Here is a 17928-nt window from a genome sequence, read left to right on the forward strand (position 1 = left end):
CCATTCACTCAACGGGCTGAATTACATGGATAGGCACTTCCTCTTTTGCATGATTATGTTCACTTTTTAAAAAGGTGATTTCACTTAGATTCTGAGCATTTTAACAGTTAATTTGTGCATTTGTGCTAGACTATTTTAATAGACATTTTATATTTTATGTAAACTGAGAAGATTATATGGATGATTGAGCAGTATGTAAATCTGAAAAAAATAATTAGACAAAGTCATATTGAAGACCACAGGTTTGTCACCCCTGATACAGAGAAGAGTGACAAGGAGACAAATGGAAAACCACAATTTCCTCTCCTGCATATAAAAAATGTGAAATGGATTGGTTCCACCTCTAATGCTATCAACATCTCATACTCCATGCAAGTTTCTTATTAGCAGCTCAGTCTCTGTCTATGAATGTAACAGAATGACATTGTAGAATTATGAAGTGGCAGAAAGGATGCAAACACTTCATGATGTGGGGGATACCAATTTTGACTGCCTACTATTAAAAAACCACTTCACAATTATACAACATCTAGGAGAAAAGTATTGTATCATCAATTTGCCTGTCATGAAGAGCATCAGAAGGTATGATGAAGGCAAAGAAGCTTTAGAAATCTATCATCTATCTATCTATGATCATCTATCATCCACAGAAGTGTTACTAGATCATCAATAATGATCATCAATAATGATCTAGTAAGCCATATGCTCCTAAAGCCTACTATATGTCCAACCCACCTAATATTTTGATTCAAATCATAAAGATTATTTAATTCTTTCTTCTTATTAGTTGTTCCCTACTGTTCAGTTCAGGCTTCATCACAACTTTCAGTGAATATCTATCAGTAATGTTCTAGTAAGCCGTATGCTCCTCAAGCCTATGTGCAACCCACCTAATAATATGATAGATACAAAACATATAGGTATTTTAACACTTTCTTCTTATGAGTTGTTCCCTGCTGTTTAGTTCAGGCCTCATCACAATGATGTAGCATTTAGGGGAAAAGATGAAACCCAGCAACCCAGAACTGGAAGCCAATATTGAGAAGATCTCTACAGCCACCATGTATTTTCCTCTTGTGCTCAGGTAGGTTGGAAGAAAGGAGAGCCATACACTGCAAAATGCTAGCATGCTGAAGGTGATGAACTTGGCTTCATTAAAACTGTCCGGTAACTTGCGGGCAAGGAAGGCCACAAGGAAACTGGCAATGGCCAAAAGGCCTAAGTAACCAAGGACACAATAAAACATGGTAACAGACCCTTCATTACATTGCACAATGATTTCTTCAGTTAATGATTGCATGTCTAAATCAGGGAATGGGGGAGAGGTTGCTAGCCACAAGGTGCAAATACTCGCTTGAATGAAGGTACAGGAAAGGACAATGGTATAGACTAGTCTTTTCCCCACCCATTTCTGCATCCTAGATCTAGGCTTTGTGGCCATAAATGCAAGAGAAACTATGGCGGTTTTGGCCAATACACAAGAAACCGCCATGGAGAAGATGATGCCAAAAGCAGATTGTCGGAGAAGGCAGGTCACTTTCCCAGGTTGGCCAAGGAAGAGCAAAGATGAGAGGAAGCAGAGCAGGAGGGAGATGAGGAGAGTATAGGTGAGTCCCCTGTTGTTGGCTTTCACTATGGGGGTGACTCTGTGCTTAATAAATATTCCTAGCATCAAGGCTGTAATGAGGGAAAATGAAATAGCAACAGTGGCTAATGTAACCCCTAACCTTTCTTTATAAGATAGAAAATGTATAGTTTTGTGGATGCACCCATTTTTATTCTTGTTTGAATATTGATCTTCTGGACATGTGAAACAGTTGTCCATATCTGAAAAAAAGGTCCAAATGTGGTGTTAATTAATGTGACACAGCAAAATAAATAAACCCTGTGTGATGGCAAAATTACATGACCTACAGGTTTTGTGTCATATCTTTCCTACTTGTTAAAGAGCACAATCATAGAAGCAAATATTTACCCCTTCCTTCTTTTTCTTCTCATATGCAGGGTGGCCGTAATCATAACACAAAGAAAGGGGAATAACCTATCTATAAACAGGAAAGAAGATTAATATGGGAGATAATCATGGCTAATTTTAACTGATCTTTATAATATGTCAATTTTTATTCTTACTTTGGAACTGATAATCAGATCACTTCAAACATCCATCCATATCTGACAAATAAAAAGTTTTGATCTTAATTCATCTGCATAGCTGCCAAGTCTCCCGTTTTTCACGGCAAACCCCCGGATTTTAATCCGTTTCCCACTGTTCTCCCGAATGGAAAAAAATCCCGGAATCTCCCGGATTTTGGGTGCTGGCGCCGCCGGATTTCCGGTGCCCAGACATGGGTAGCGCTGCACCGGAAGTCGCTTCTACGCATATCCGGACATGAGTAGAAGACACTTCCACTGCCGCTCCGCCCATTCCTGGGCACCGGAAATTGGGCACAGCGGCACTGGAAGTTGCTTCTACACATAGAAGTGACCTCTGGTGCCGCACTACCCATGTCTGGGCACCGGAAATCGGGTGGCGCTGGCACCGGAAGTTGCCTTTACGCATGTCCAGACATGCATAGAAGCGACTTCCGGTGCCGCGCCGCTGCTGATCCCACATTTTTCGGCAGGAGACTTGGCAGCTATGTTCATCTGACAGTTTTTTTCCACCAACATTTTTATTGATATTTCACAAAAATTTACACAAAAATTAACCATAGTCAACGTTGTAATGCACTGTTACAATAAATCAAATTAATCATGAATTTACAAATTAATCAAACTAATAAATCAAATTACTCATGAATTTACAAATAAATCAAATTAATCATGAATTTACACAAAATAACTAGAAAACGGTACCCTCGAATTCCTCACCACCACCCAGCCCTCCACCTGTTCATCTGACGGTTAAGTGTTTTAGTCATATACAAGTGCAAATTTAGATATTTGAGGACAATACCTACCAGTCTGCTTTGAAATCTTCCCTTCAGGGCACGGAGCACAATCATAGCAGCAAAACTTTACCCCTTCCTTCTTTTTCTTCTGATCACCAGGCCAGCAATGGTCATTGCACATAGAAAGAGGAAGTGCCTATCCATGGACATTAAAATGTTTAAACTGGGTGATATTCAAGCAATTTTGCGGTTCTGTTGCTGGTCTTGTCCATCACCTTACTTGATATTCCAGGAATAACTAGCATTCCTTTATTATCAGTACTTTTGACCCTTTCTTTATCACATGGTCCCAGAGCACATTACATACAGAATCAATATAACAAATTCAAACAGCCTACTAAATGTCAGTTTTCATAAGAATGGATATATTTGGCATTGAAACCCTGCATATAGCTTTGAAGTCCTAGGTAGTAGCAGCCTTCTAGAGCTTGACGATCCATTTGAAAGTCACATTAAGTCCTGTGATTTCTAAGGTCCTTAGATTTCTAAAAATCTAAGAGAGATTTTTCTCTTGTCCCACCTCTTTCCCTGGGAAAACATGCTCTCCAATTTAGCAGTAAATAGCAGGTTTTGACCAGGTAAAGCAGTGGGGGGAAATTATAAACTCTCTCACATCTGTATCTAGAAATCACAAGAAAAGTAGAAGTGTGGGTGACCCTTCAGTCCTGATACACTGATTTCCCAACTAGTTTGAAGAGGACACCCCAGGAGAATCACAGCGTCCATACCTGATTAAAATGTCTGTGCCAAAAAATTAAATCCTCATTTATGGTGAATTTCTTTTCTTGCACACCACTGGCATCCAGACTTCCAACTTTTACTTTCTGGAAAGACTTGTTGGGAAATGTGACCATATTCATAATATCAAACCCACCTCTCATTTCCCTCTTGTAATTAAAGGACACTTCTTCATTAGCTGAGTTGTTAAATGAAATGCCTTGAAGAAATGGGTGGAGCTGGTTGAAAGGAAGAGAAAGTAACAGAAGGGTAACAAAATTCTGGAGTGTTCAAAATATTTTCAGATTCCAATTGTGAGAGGATATGAAAATAGATAAAACATTGCCAGTGAATATGGTCTTCTAGCCTATGGTATAGAAGCACCTTTCAACACAGCTGGGCATTCAGTTTGTTGAGTCTCTTGGCTCTAGGAAGGGCATGGTGTGACTTTTCTAGACCTAGTTTTTAATCACATTTTTTTCCAGGATGATCCAATTAGCAATGATTTGGTGAGTAGGAAGCAATGGAGAGGAGGAGAGGCAGCAGCCTAGGCTGGTCCTACTCTTATGTTCAAAGGTAAGTGTGTAGATGACTGCAACCTTAAGGTGAGATGCAACTAAGTCACTTACTCGAATCATTCCTATCAGTGGCATTAAGTTGCTTGTGCAGTGAGTTCAGCTGGTATACTCTGAATATTCAGCTAACATTGAATAGTACCCATAACCTCTAAGTAGGGTGGATCCAGTGTAGAGTTAGGATCTATGCAGTGTACATCTGGCCATTTTAAATGCTAGTGAGGCCTATTTTGCACATTTTCTAACATATTGCGAGTCAATTATACATTTCAAGTTATCTTATAATTTAATTATATATCAGTTATATTTCAGCATTCTTCCAAGACTGACTCAGTTTCATCTGGTGAGTTTCATGGCCAAATGAAACTTCATCATCATCATCATCATCATCATCATTATTATTATTATCAGCAGCAAACATGAATTTTCCCCACGTATTTTGGAAAGCCTCATGACTCCAGAACAGCACACTCCTCATTTCAAAAAACTTTCTGAGAGCTGAAGGAACTGCTGCTGAACAGGTAAATCTTCTCTCCTCAAGTAAAATGTATCTTGTGGGATACTGTGAGAAGAGACTTTGGGTGAAAGGTGGGTCTTTGTTCTGATCCAAAAGGAGTCTTATGCTCATTGGTAGGCTCCCTCGCCTTTGGTTTGGAACCCTAATTTTGCATGGTGAACATTCAAGGAGAGGAGATTTCCTGCTTCAGAAAAATGCTCTTCAATTCAAGGTGGAGGGTTGTTAAGATAGTGGGTGCAATGCCCCAGAGGCTGGAATATGACCAATCTCAATGAGCACCCAAATCAAAATGAAATCCTAGAATATTTCATAGTGGAGACATTACCTGCCAAGGCTGGAGAGATAGAAATTCAATACTATTACTCCCCAGAATTGTGTTGTGCTCGGGTCCGGTTGTGAGCATAGTATGCAGTGCATGAGCAAAAGCCCAGACAGCATTATAGATGCTGTAGCTGTCACCAATCATCTGCATTTCGAAAAGACTCGCAGGGAGACTTTCCAGCCTCTCCTCCCCGGTACATGTGCCATCAACCATGATAGGCATCCCTGGATCTGGAAATGAACAGTCAAATGCTTGCTCCCAGAAGTCTTTGAGAAAACCATTTCCTTGTTTCCTATCAAGTTTTGTGATCTGAAGAAATTCTATGAATCCTGGAAGCTCATTTGTGTGAATTGTGAAGGAAATGGCACCTTGGAACAACTGGAGATCCAAACTCCTTTGAAGGCCTGATAAAATGAAATCACTCTGGGTTGTCATAATCCACACTTTTCCATATAATGTGTTTTCATCATTTAATGCATCTTGGACTAATAGAAAAGTTCTGAAAGTTGAAAGTATCATTGATTCTCCGTACATGATAAACACACTGGGTGTTTTATTTCTCAGTGGTAAATGCAAATTGGAAGCTGTGTTGAGTATGTCCCCAAAATTCTCAAAATGGGCTTGCTGTGGAATCCTTTTGACAAATGCCGAACAGATTCCATTCTGGAAAAATAATGATTCTAGTGCCTCCAAAAATGGTTCTCCGCTGTTCCCAGCTGCAACATAGAGCCCAACCCATGTCCACCTAAACTTCTGAAGTAGCCAGATGATCCCCCTGTGCTGATGGGACTCATTTGGAGCCATGTGGTAAAAGGAAAGGGAGTGTCTATTATCAGTTTCTTTCACTGGGGGAAATGAGCCATATGTGAACTAAAAGAAAAATGTATAGATTAAAGCATAGAAAAAAACTTAAGAGCAGTTTTATGTGCATGTCCATTTTATATATTTATTAATACAATAGTACAGAAACACACACACACACCAAACACACACGCACACACACACTTGTTTAGGCAGCAGTGAGAAGAATAAAATATGAATGACCCCAGAGCCCTCAAGCAAATCCTACCTGAGGAATCTTGTAAAGACCTAAGATGTTTGCCATATAGTGGGAGATATGAAAACCAAGTCCTCCGATGATAGCTATGAGTTTTTTCTGGCTGTCACATTTGTAGTTGGGGACAAATCTATCTGACTTGAAGAGAAGGTCCAGAGTGGTGCGGTAGGTCATCCTTGCATCATAGTAGCTGTCGTAAATGTGGAACCCAAGTGTAACATTGGGCAAAATCATGGGATTCTCATTGATCTCCTTCACAGCAAATGCTAAGGCAAGGGCATGCTGATAGAACTTTGTCACCACACTGTCAATATAATTGATCTGTTATTTCTTGACTATGAGATCAGAAAGGCTGAGAAGTCTTTAGTCAGCTCCAGTGTATGCATCGAGATGAAGAGGAGTAGCTCTGGGTGACGTTGTAAACAGACTCTTTGTAAACAGATTAGGCTGAGTAATATCACCCTCCTCCAAATACTTAGTGCAGGATAAAGTAAAACAAACAAGCAAATCACCTGTATTACAGGTGTTTGCCACTGTTGTCACTGTTACAAAACAGGACTAAATTTAGTGAGGGAAAAGTGGGGCAAGAGAAAAGAGTGAAACAGAAGATAGGGAAATATAGATATACAGAGGGATTTGAGAAGAGGCTGCAAAGCAGTGCTAATTCTTACTTTTATTTAGCTCTTAAATTTGCTATTGGTTGTTGCATTGGGAGACCAGCACATTTGCCTTATAATCTGTTTCAGAAATGTGATTTTACATACCGTGTTTCTCATATTTTAAGGCATCCCTACAAAATAAGGCATGGCAGGATTTCCAAGGGTTGGTGAAATATAAGGCATACCTTGAAAATAAGCCGTACCGGCTTGTGGTGGGAGGAAAAGGAAGATGTCTCCTCAGAACCGGATGCTGCTGCCACGTGCAGCTCCGTCCGAGTGGGAGCCGGCAAGAGCTGCAGCACACCCGGCTGGACCCACAGCTCAAGCCTCGAAAAGCCCCGGCAGCTGGCAGGCAGCTGCACCAAAAGGGCGCCAAAGGGGCACATAATGGCTGCTGTCCAGCTGAGCGCGGCAGCCAGGAGCTCCATGCAAGGCGGCAAAAGCTTCCTCTCCTCCTCTTCTTGCAGAACCAGTGAGACTATTGCCTAGAGTGGCAGCAGGCGCGTGGTGCCACTCTAGGCAGGCGTCTTGCTGGTTCTGCAAGAAGAGGAGGAGAGCTCCATCCCCGGGAGCTCTCTGCCTCCTGCTAGCTTGACTCGGGGCTCCTTGGGGACACATGGAGCCATGGGAGGAGGAGGGGGGAGAGAGAAAGAGCCCAAGGAAATGGAGGTGATGATAGAGGAGGAGGAGGAGGAGGAGGAGGAGGAGGAGGAGGAGGAGGAGGAGGAGGAGGAGGAGTGGTGGGGCTGCGAGAAAAGAAAAGAGACACGAGGTTGTGCCGGGGTTATCTGTTTTCACTGGAGAGGAGCAGGGAGGCTGGTGGTGGGAGTGGGAGTGAAATGGAAATCACGGGGGGGGGGAGATCGCAACTGTTTTCCAACAACCCAAGAAGAAAGTGGGGAGGTGTGTGCGCGCGGTTTTTTGTGGTGATGGTGGGGGAGAGACATTCCCCAGGCAGCTTGGATTGGGGCCAGTGGCGGAAGCGATAGCAGTAGCAGCAACAACAACATACAGTAATAAGAGACTTAACACCACAGACCAAGTCTGCTTCTCTCTCTCTGTGTGTGTGTGTGTGTGTGTGTGTCTTCTCCCCTGCTGGGCGATCTCTTCCTTTCGCCTGCGCGCTTTCCCATCTCTGTCTTTTCCCCTGATCAGAGTGGGTCGCTGAGAAGGTCTCCCTGGTGGCCCTAGTTTGTTTTCCCCCCTCCCTTCCCGAAACCAAGGCGATTTTGAGGGTGAGCGGAAAAGGTGGTTTGAGGCGGATCCCAGCCAAGGCAAGGCGGCCGTGCTGAGCATTCAGGGTTTCTGTTTTCTGGTTTTGCCTCCCTTTTTGGGTGTGTGCGGGATCTTGCCCGCTGCGCCTTACGAGAAGGCTGTTTACCAAAGGGAAAAGGGGGGAGCTGCACCTGACAAGCTGCTGCCTGCAATTGCAGCAGATGAAGATGCAGGCACTCGGTGCAGGGTCCGAGAGTGAAAATGGAAGTCCCAAGCTGGCGGGGGGGGGGCGCTGGAGGGATCCTTGAACCAAGGCGCCAGAAAGGCTTAAGACGGCCCTGCTGGCAGGAGCCGTGGTGCGCGAAGTTCAAGGCTTGTTGGGCTGAAAACATTGAGCTTGCACGGTATGCATGCAATGCTATTCTGTGATGCAGGAAAAGTTTGTGAAAAGCATGCTTTTATCGTGCTTGTTTGGGCTCTGTTCTGCTGCTTTTGATCTCAGAAAACTTTCACTTTGTGCATGTTTAATGCAAGCTTTAATTGCATGCAATTGCTCCCCCTCAGTGTGCTTTTGCTTGGTGCAAAAGTACAATATTTATGCATGGTTTACCATACTTAATTAAAAAATAAGACATCCCTTGAAAATAAGCCATGGTGTGTTTTTTTGAGGAAAAAATAAATATAAGACGTGTCTTATAATATGAGAAACACGGTAGGGATTTCTCCTCCCCTCCCCAATATCTCCTTATTTTCCCATTTAAACCGTTCTTGAGCTTTAAAGCTAGACCCTGAATTCATCTCCCTCAGTTTTCCACCTGAGTCTACAGAAGCCAGATAGTTTCATCTCTGTTCAGATTGGTAGCTCACTAACTTCTGATTTTGTATATTTTCATCAAATGTTTGCATTGACTTAAATAAATCTTTCCCACTTATTTTATTTTGGTCTGACTCATGTCATTTTCTTATCACCAGGAAAGGGGGGTGGTGGAGGAAAAAAAGACCCATATCTACCCTAAATTGAGTGAAATGCATGAATCTCAGAGAATGCACATGGGGAAAACAATACTTACTTAGGCACATCAAAAAGGTTCAAAGAAGGATTTTCCTTGAAGGAAACTTCATGGATAACATAAAACATCTGAGAAGCCATCCCACCAATGACAAGGCTGCCTGGCTGGTACCACTCATGTGGAACAGGGAGGGGTCCATCTTTGGGGTATTTTATGGTGTCCACTTTGCACACCATGAGAAGCAACAGAAGCAGCCACACAGCTCTGCCCAACATTTGGGGACCAAAGTATATCTCTAGATGCAAATAGTCCTGTCCCATATCTAGGCAATGGCTGACATAATCAAATTTCATTGGGTGGTGCCAGACTCTCCCCATACACTAATCAATGAGAAATTTACCAGGCTTACTTTTAGCATCAACAGGATTACAAATGGCTTCAGCAGTGTCTGAGACAATATGAAAATGAGAGCAATGTGTCAGAGTTGGGCTCCAATCTCTTGCACCTAAACCCAACTCTGCAGTCTATTTGTAACCACTTCCAGGCTTGTTTATTCGCTGTTTTCGTCTTGTCTTCTGCAAAGCCTTAGAAACTTCGGCAAGGTGAACAAATGATAGTGATTTGGATAATTGCAGGGGGAGATAATTACTTCTTCACAGTTTAAATTATGAGTGGTACTTTTGGCGGGAAACATGTTGATTCCCCCACCTCAATGCAAGCTATCCCTAAAGGGTTGAGAAACTAAGGCCTTATTGCAGATTTTTGTGGTGAGCAAACTCCAAGAAAAAGTAATGTTAGAGGCAAGGTTTCCCCAATTGACCAGGAATACAATTTTGGTCAAACTACACTCAACTATCCTATACCAAGGAGATGCAGGTCAATCTGTTCTGACATTCATTTGTTATTTTGTTTTTCTACACAGTTGGTGTATTTTGTAAAATTCTCTCTTCCTTTTTATATTCCACTGATGCATATCACAACAGACACACAAATCATATCCCTCAACATATGCCTTATTTACAAATAAATAAATCACCTCCTTTGTATTTTCCTTTTCAAAATTAATGAATTCCCAAGGGGGGTACCCCGTTACTCTTCAGCAGGAAAATCAGCAGAGTATCTTGAGGTACCTTGTATTTAAGGTTAACAACATGGCTAGTGGTCCATCACAAAGGCATCTAGGACTACAAACATAAGCATATCTACTCAGATATAAATCTCATGAATTCATTGGGGCTCATTACCACGTAAGTGTGATTGGAATTGCAACTTATATCACACCATTGACTTCTTGTCATCTTATAGCATTTCCCTCACTCAGACATCAGAGAGGGAAAGTTGATCGAGGTGGAGAAAAGAAATTTTAAATTGAATTTTACTTCTCAAACAAAGATTTAAGGGAATGGATGAGTGGTGAATAACGAAAAACTCAAATCCAGATGATTCTGCCCACTTTGGCCAAGAGGCTCCAACTTTAACAGAGGAGCACAGTTAAAGGCCATAGGTAGCCAATGTGAAAAGAACAATAGTGAGTGAGGCATTCCATTGTTTGTTCTCAGTGGGAATTATACATAAATGAAAATGTAAATGATGCATATTGGAAAGCAATTTATGTATCCAATTTCAATAAATGTGTAAAACAACCAAAGTAACCAGGAAATAGGAACACTGATCCACATCCTCTTTCGCAGGCAACCAGGGCCCTGTGGGAATTGTCATCTTTCCGCAGGGCCTGCAAGACAGAGCTGTTCCGCCTGGCCTTTGGGCTGGACTTAGTCTGACCCCTGTGTTTTCCCTCCCTCATGGTTTGGATTTATGGACTTCTTAAAATGAGGCTACATTTTAAATTTTAATATTGTATTTTAATCTGTATTTTAATTAATTGCTTTTTATGTTTTATTGTAATTTTATTGGTGTTAGCCGCCCTGAGCCCAGTTTTGACTGGGGAGGGCGGGGTATAAATAAATTATTGTTGTTGTTGTTGTTGTTGTTGTTGTTGTTGTTATGTGGTGGAGATGTGAGAAGGTCAAAAAGTTCTGGAATGTGATACATGAAGAATTAAAGAATATATGGAAAAGTTCATTAAACAAACACCCAGAAGCATATCTTTTGGGATTGTTAGATAAGGAAATACCACAAGAAAAAAGGGAAATCTTTCTATATGCGAGCACAGCTGCGAGAATGGTGATAGAGGCAAAATGGAAACAAGAAAAAATACCAACAAAAGAGGAGTGGATCTGTAAAGTAAATGAATACTTATTATTGGCAAAATTAACCACAATAATAAGAAACCAATCTAACCAAAAATTGAAAAACGAATGGAAATGTTTTGATGCTTATATGGTAAAACATTGCTCAGAAAACAAACAAACATGCTAATGTGTCTAGATTAAAATGTGGAGCGTGAGGTTGATTACAAAATAGAAGGTTAAAAATGAAATTCAAATTTAAGAGTAAGAACTGAGAATACGGAATGCAAGGAATGAAATATGTTCAGTTAAATATAAGGAAATCTAGCAGGGGTGGAGGGAAGGGTGGTGTAAAGGGTGGAGGGAAGGTGGTGGGATTAACAATGCCATATAACATTGTTTGGATATATCCTTCATTTTGGAAATTTATGATTTGTATTGATTTGTATTGGATTGATTTGTAATTCAAATTTAGTTTTAATAAATAAATATTAAAAAGAAAGAAGAAGAAGAAGAAAACAAAGTCATTTTGACAACTAAGGCAAAAAACATCCACAGCTGGAGTCCTTGCATCACTCTTCCAATGTGGATCTACAAATCAGACCCAGAAGTTTGAGTTGGGGACTCTTGCAGAACCCTACTGTGTAGTTGTCTCCCCATTCATGTTGTAGTCATATGTTAAATTCCATTCCATTCCATTTATTAGAAGCATGACATGAAAACATGAGAAGAGCCTCACAGAATCAGACCAATGGCCCATCTTGTTCAGAGTCCTTTTCCCACATCAGTCTAACAGATCCACGTGTGAAGTCCACACACAGGACCTGAACAAAACATCACTTTGCCCACTTTCCTTATACATTTGGAAAATATATAGGATATCTTCTAGTCCTACAAAGTGTTTATTACAACATAGGTGGGGGCCATATGAGGATACTCCCCCCCCCACCCAGCCAAGGTATATATAGAGCTAAACAACATTCACCCATGTGGTTTCATAGAGATGCTGATGGAATGAAACTCCCATCATCCCTCAGCTGGAATTGAATAATATTTGGAGTGTTGTTGTTTAGTCGTTTAGTCGTGTCCGACTCTTCGTGACCCCATGGACCATAGCACGCCAGGCACTCCTGTCTTGCACTGCCTCCCGCAGCTTGGTCAAACTCATGTTCGTAGCTTCGAGAACACTGTCCAACCATCTTGTCCTCTGTCGTCCCCTTCTCCTAGTGCCCTCAATCTTTCCCAACATCAGGGTCTTTTCCAAGGATTCTTCTCTTCTCATGAGGTGGCCAAAGTATTGGAGCCTCAGCTTCACGATCTGTCCTTCCAGGGAGCACTCAGGGCTGATTTCCTTAAGAATGGATAGGTTTTATCTTCTTGCAGTCCATGGGACTCTCAAGAGTCTCCTCCAGCACCATAATTCAAAAGCATCAATTCTTCGGCGATCAGCCTTCTTTATGGTCCAGCTCTTACTTCCATACATCACTACTGGGAAAACCATAGCTTTAACTATACGGGCCTTTGTTGGCAAGGTGATGTCTCTGCTTTTTAAGATGCTGTCTAGGTTTGTCATTGTTTTTCTCCCAAGAAGCAGGCGTCTTTTAATTTCGTGACTGCTGTCACCATCTGCAGTGATCAAGGAGCCCAAGAAAGTAAAATCTCTCACTGCCTCCATTTCTTCCCCTTCTATTTGCCAGGAGGTGATGGGACCAGTGGCCATGATCTTGGTTTTTTTGATGTTGAGCTTCAGACCATATTTTGCGCTCTCCTCTTTCACCCTCATTAAAAGGTTCTTTAATTCCTCCTCACTTTCTGCCATCAAGGTTGTGTCATCTGCATGTCTGAGGTTGTTGATATTTCTTCCGGCAATCTTAATTCCTGCTTGGGATTCATCTAGTCCAGCCTTTCGCATGATAAATTCTGCATATAAGTTAAATAAGCAGGGAGACAATATACAACCTTGTCGTACTCCTTTCCCAATTTTGAACCAATCAGTTGTTCCATATCCAGTTCTAACTGTAGCTTCTTCTCCCACATAGAGATTTCTCAGGAGACAGATGAGGTCTCCTGAGAAATCTCTATGTGGGACAAGAAGCTACAGTTAGAACTGGATATGGAACAACTGATTGGTTCAAAATATTTGGAGTACTTAGCTTCATCACGACTGACAAGCAATATTACTGAAAATTGACAGAATCACAAAAAAAACATGAACCCTGCCCGAACTACACCTTATGAAAATGTTCCTTGAATGAAGCATTTTGAAAAATGTACTAAGGCAAATTTTGAGCATGAACAGAAACTTTGCAAGAGACATCGATATAATAGAATATCTACCAATATTCTGACCTACTCTAGAAGCTCTTCTCCAACATATATAACTGTATGATAGAATGAAAATATAAGATTCCTTAACATTTTCTCCTAATTAGTTTCTCCCTGCTATTCAGTTCTGGTCGCAACACAATGATGTAGCATTTCGGGCAAAAAATACAACCCAGTAACCCAGCAGTGGAGGCCAAGATGGAGAAGATCTCCACTGCCACCATGCCTTTCCCTCTTGTGCTCAAGTAAGTCGGAATAAAGGACAACCAAACACTGCAAAAGGCCAGCATGCTGAAAGTGATGAATTTTGCTTCATTAAAACTGTCAGGTAGCTTGCGGGCAAGGAATGCCACCATGAAGCTGGTGATGGCCAGAAGACCCATGTAGCCTAAGACACAGTAGAACATGACGACTGACCCTTCATTACACTGTACAATGATTTCTTCATTCACTGAATGCATGTCTAAATCAGGGAATGGAGGATAGCTTGCCAGCCACACAGTACAAATGGCTATCTGAACAAGCGAACAACAAATTACAATTGAATAGGACACTTTCCTCCCCACCCATTTCTTCATTCTTGATCCTGGCTTTGTAGCCATGAATGCTAGAGAAACTATGGTGGTTTTGGCCAGCACGCAAGAAACAGCCACTGAGAAGATGATGCCAAAAGCTGCTTGTTGAAGGAGGCAGATCACTTTCCCAGGATGGCCAAGGAATAACAAAGAAGAGAGAAAACAGAGCAGGAGGGAGATGAGGAGAGTGTAGGAGAGGTCTCTGTTGTTGGCTTTGACTATTGCGGTATCTCTGTGCTTAATAAACATTCCTAGCACCAAGGCTGTGGTCAGTGAAAAAGAAACTGCAGCTGAGGCCAAAGTGACCCCTAGAGGTTCTGCATATGATAAAAAGGTTATAACTTTAGGGATGCAACCATTTCTATTTTTGTTTGCATACTGGTCTTCTGGGCATTTGAAACAGTCATCCATATCTGGAAAATAGAAAAAGATGTAAATTCAGTGTTAATTAATGTGACACAGGGGGAAACAATCAAACAAAAGCAAAACCCTCCGTGATGGGGAAATTACATCACGCACCAATCTGGTTTGATATCTTTCCATCTAAGCATGGGACACAATCATAGCAACAAAACTTTTCCCCTTCCTTCTTTTTCTTCTGATGACCAGGAAGACATTGTTCATTACACACCGAAAGAGGAAGCACCTATCCATAAACGGGGAAAATTAGTACGAGCACAGTTTTGGTTAAATTTAACTGACTTTGCTTGCTTAAGAGCTATATAAACTATTTAAATAAATAATATTCAAAACAAGTTATTCTTTAATTGCTGATATAGCCTAATATCAAAAGGTAAGTTTGTGTGCTTGCAGAATACATGATTGGATCTGAAACCTTCTTGGACAATTATAACAGTGGACGTGTTCATCTCAAACTGATAGGGATGAAATTTCCTCCCCCCTGTGTCTTAAAGCAGAATATAGCTTCTCCACATTGTATTTCATAGGAAATCACCAAATGTCTATAATAAGTGCTTTTTTTCTTTAAAAAAATGTTTAGGGGTACTCTCATTTTACAACTCATTTTGAAATACTGCCCCTCAAAGAGGCCCAACTTAGATTCACAAAATGATTAGGGGTGTGCATACAACTGTGTCCCCCAAGAAAAAAAGCACTGACTATAATAACTGAATTAGATAAAATCTCCTATGTTGTGCTTAAAGGGTGTTGGTTGTAAGATATTCCAAAAATGGAGGCGAGAGTAAGTAAATCAGAATTAATGAAATAAAGTTTGAAGCTTTCATTCTGTCCAGCATTCATGTCAAAATCTGAGAAAGTGGGTATTCCTGGAAGTATATATCTGAGGCACAAGGAATTCAGCAATTCTGTGAACCACTATGATTAGCAGACTCTTTGCAATCAGTGTGGCAGAGTTAACCGATTCCTTCATTAAAATGTACATGAAGAAGCAAAGTGATGTAAACCTCAGAGTTAATAAACAATGCCTAGAACATTTGACACAGTTTTCAATTTAAGAATAAACAGAATCCATGCCTCATTAAAATGACTAGGCCATTCAATTCTATACTCATCGACAGTGAATCGTTTTCCTTCATGGGCACTGGGATCAATCCTCCCAACTTTCACTTTCTGGAATGAGTTATTTGGCAAGATGACCAGATTCATGATGTCGAATCCACCTCTCATTTCCCGTTTTTCGTTAAAGGACACAGTTTCTCCAGCTGAGTTGTTAAATGAAATGCCTCGAAGAAACGAATGGAGCTAATTGAAAAAGATAGGGAGTGGGGATTCACGGATAACAACACTTTGCAAATCACAAGCTTCAGTTATAGAAAGAAATAGGAACCCAATATTTGCCTTAATGACTTAAGGAGTGTAGCTTCACATTACACTACACTGTATATTAAAATAATTTCTGGTAAGACATTACCTGCCAAGGCTTTAGGTCCTGAAGTTCAATATTGTTACCAACCAACATTGTCCTATGCTTGGATGTAGATGAGTACATGGCATGCAAAGCATGAGCCAAAGCATAGACAGCAATATAAATGCTGTAGCTGTGGCCACTCATGTGCATTTCAAAAAGTCCAGCAGGGAGACTTTCCAGCCTCTCCTCTCCAGTACAGGTGTCATCATCCATTAGAGGCACCCCTGCTTGATCTGGCAAGAAACAGTCAAAGGCTTGCTCCCAGAAATCTTTTAGAAACCCATCTCCTTGAGTCCAATTTGGCTTAATGATTTGAAGAAATTCTCTGAAACCTGGTACCTCTTTTGTGTGAATTGTGAAGGAAATGGCACCCTGGAACATCTGAAAACCCCATCCTCTTGCAGCACCCGTTAAGATAAAATCCATCTGCATTGTCATGATCCACACCTTTCCAAATGATGGGTTTTCCTTATTTCCTGAATCTTGTGAACATATAAATGTTGTCAGCCACAAAATTGTTAAAGATTCTCCATATGTGATAATTGTACCAGCTTTACATTTTTGGAGGGATAAATCAATTGGACTTGCATCATTAAAATTATTGATGTATTCCTCCATACGAGCATCTTGTGGGATTCTTCTTATGAAGGCTGAACAGATTCCATGCCTGGAAAACATTGGCTCCAATATTTTTAGAAACTGTTCTCCACTGTTATCATCTACCACAAAGAGCCCAACCCAGGTCCATCTAAAATGCTGAAGTAACCATATAATCCCCATATACTGAAGGTGTTCATTTGGAACCATGCGATAAAATGGAGGAGCACCCATTGTTTGCATCTCATCTGGTGCAAATGAGCCATATATCAGCTGTAAGAAAATATGAGGAGACCACAGAGATTCATTAATACCCATCTATTTATTCCAGATGTCTATGGCTGGGAGTGGATTTTTACAACAAACATTTTTGAAGTATTTCTAAATCTATTTTGAATCATAGGGATATTATTATGTTCCCAAGTTTTTACTACTTGTCATCAGTATTACTTCCTTCTTTGGAACTTCACAGCTAATCTATTAAACATTAAAAGCCTTCAGATGTAATAATAATAATAATTACCTGTGGAATTTTGTAGAGGCCAATGATGTCCATCATAAGGAAAGAGGTGTCAGAGTCAAGTCCTCCAATAATGGCAAGAAGGGTTGTCTGTTTGCCACATTTGTAGTTGGGGAGAAATATATGTGACTTTGAAATCAGGTCCAGTGTTGTCCGATAGGTCATCCTTGCACTGTCATAACTGTCAGAGATGTGAAAACCGAGGGTGACATTGGGCAGGATATTGGCATTCTTGTTGATCTCGTTTACAGCAAATGCCAAAGCCAGGCTGTGCTGGTAGAACTTGGTTATGACACTGCCAAGAGAGTTTATTTTAATATTTCAGAAAATATGTCCATAACACAAAAATTCATTTTGCAATACAGTACCCTGTATATTGTCTCCCTGCTTATTTAACTTATATGCAGAATTCATCATGTGAAAGGCTGGACTAGATGAATCCCAAACCAGAATTAAGATTGCCGGAAGAAATATCAACATCCTCAGATATGCTGATGACACAACCTTGATGGCAGAAAGTGAGGAGGAATTAAAGAACCTTTTAATGAGGGTGAAAGAGGAGAGCGCAAAATATGGTCTGAAGCTCAACATCAAAAAAACCAAGATCATGGCCACTGGTCCCATCACCTCCTGACAAATAGAAGGGGAAGAAATGGAGGCAGTGAGAGATTTTACTTTCTTGGGCTCCATGATCACTGCAGATGGGGACAGCAGTCACGAAATTAAAAGATGCCTGCTTCTTGGGAGAAAAGCAATGACAAACCTAGACAGCATCTTAAAAAGCAGAGACATAACCTTGCCGACAAACATC

At 40.9% G+C, this 17928-nt stretch overlaps 2 protein-coding genes across 2 annotated transcripts; both read right to left on the reverse strand.

The window, feature by feature from the left end:
• Positions 1-925: 925 nt before the first annotated feature.
• On the reverse strand, positions 926-9163 carry LOC118095679 (vomeronasal type-2 receptor 26-like). The gene is made up of 5 exons (XM_035136918.2): positions 9084-9163; positions 6152-6443; positions 5086-5952; positions 3826-3907; positions 926-1827 (listed from the first exon to the last, which is right to left on the reverse strand). Exons 1-5 carry the CDS (start codon positions 9161-9163, stop codon positions 926-928), a joined length of 2223 nt encoding a protein of 740 aa, XP_034992809.2.
• Positions 9164-13623: 4460 nt separating this feature from the next.
• On the reverse strand, positions 13624-16807 carry LOC118095678 (vomeronasal type-2 receptor 26-like). The gene is made up of 4 exons (XM_035136916.2): positions 16004-16807; positions 15607-15834; positions 14632-14758; positions 13624-14525 (listed from the first exon to the last, which is right to left on the reverse strand). The coding sequence occupies exons 1-4, from the start codon at positions 16805-16807 to the stop codon at positions 13624-13626; spliced, it is 2061 nt and encodes a 686-aa protein (XP_034992807.2).
• Positions 16808-17928: the final 1121 nt, after the last annotated feature.

This window comes from Zootoca vivipara, chromosome 13 (assembly GCF_963506605.1).
Source record: "Zootoca vivipara chromosome 13, rZooViv1.1, whole genome shotgun sequence".
In the NCBI taxonomy this organism is placed as follows: domain Eukaryota; kingdom Metazoa; phylum Chordata; class Lepidosauria; order Squamata; family Lacertidae; genus Zootoca; species Zootoca vivipara.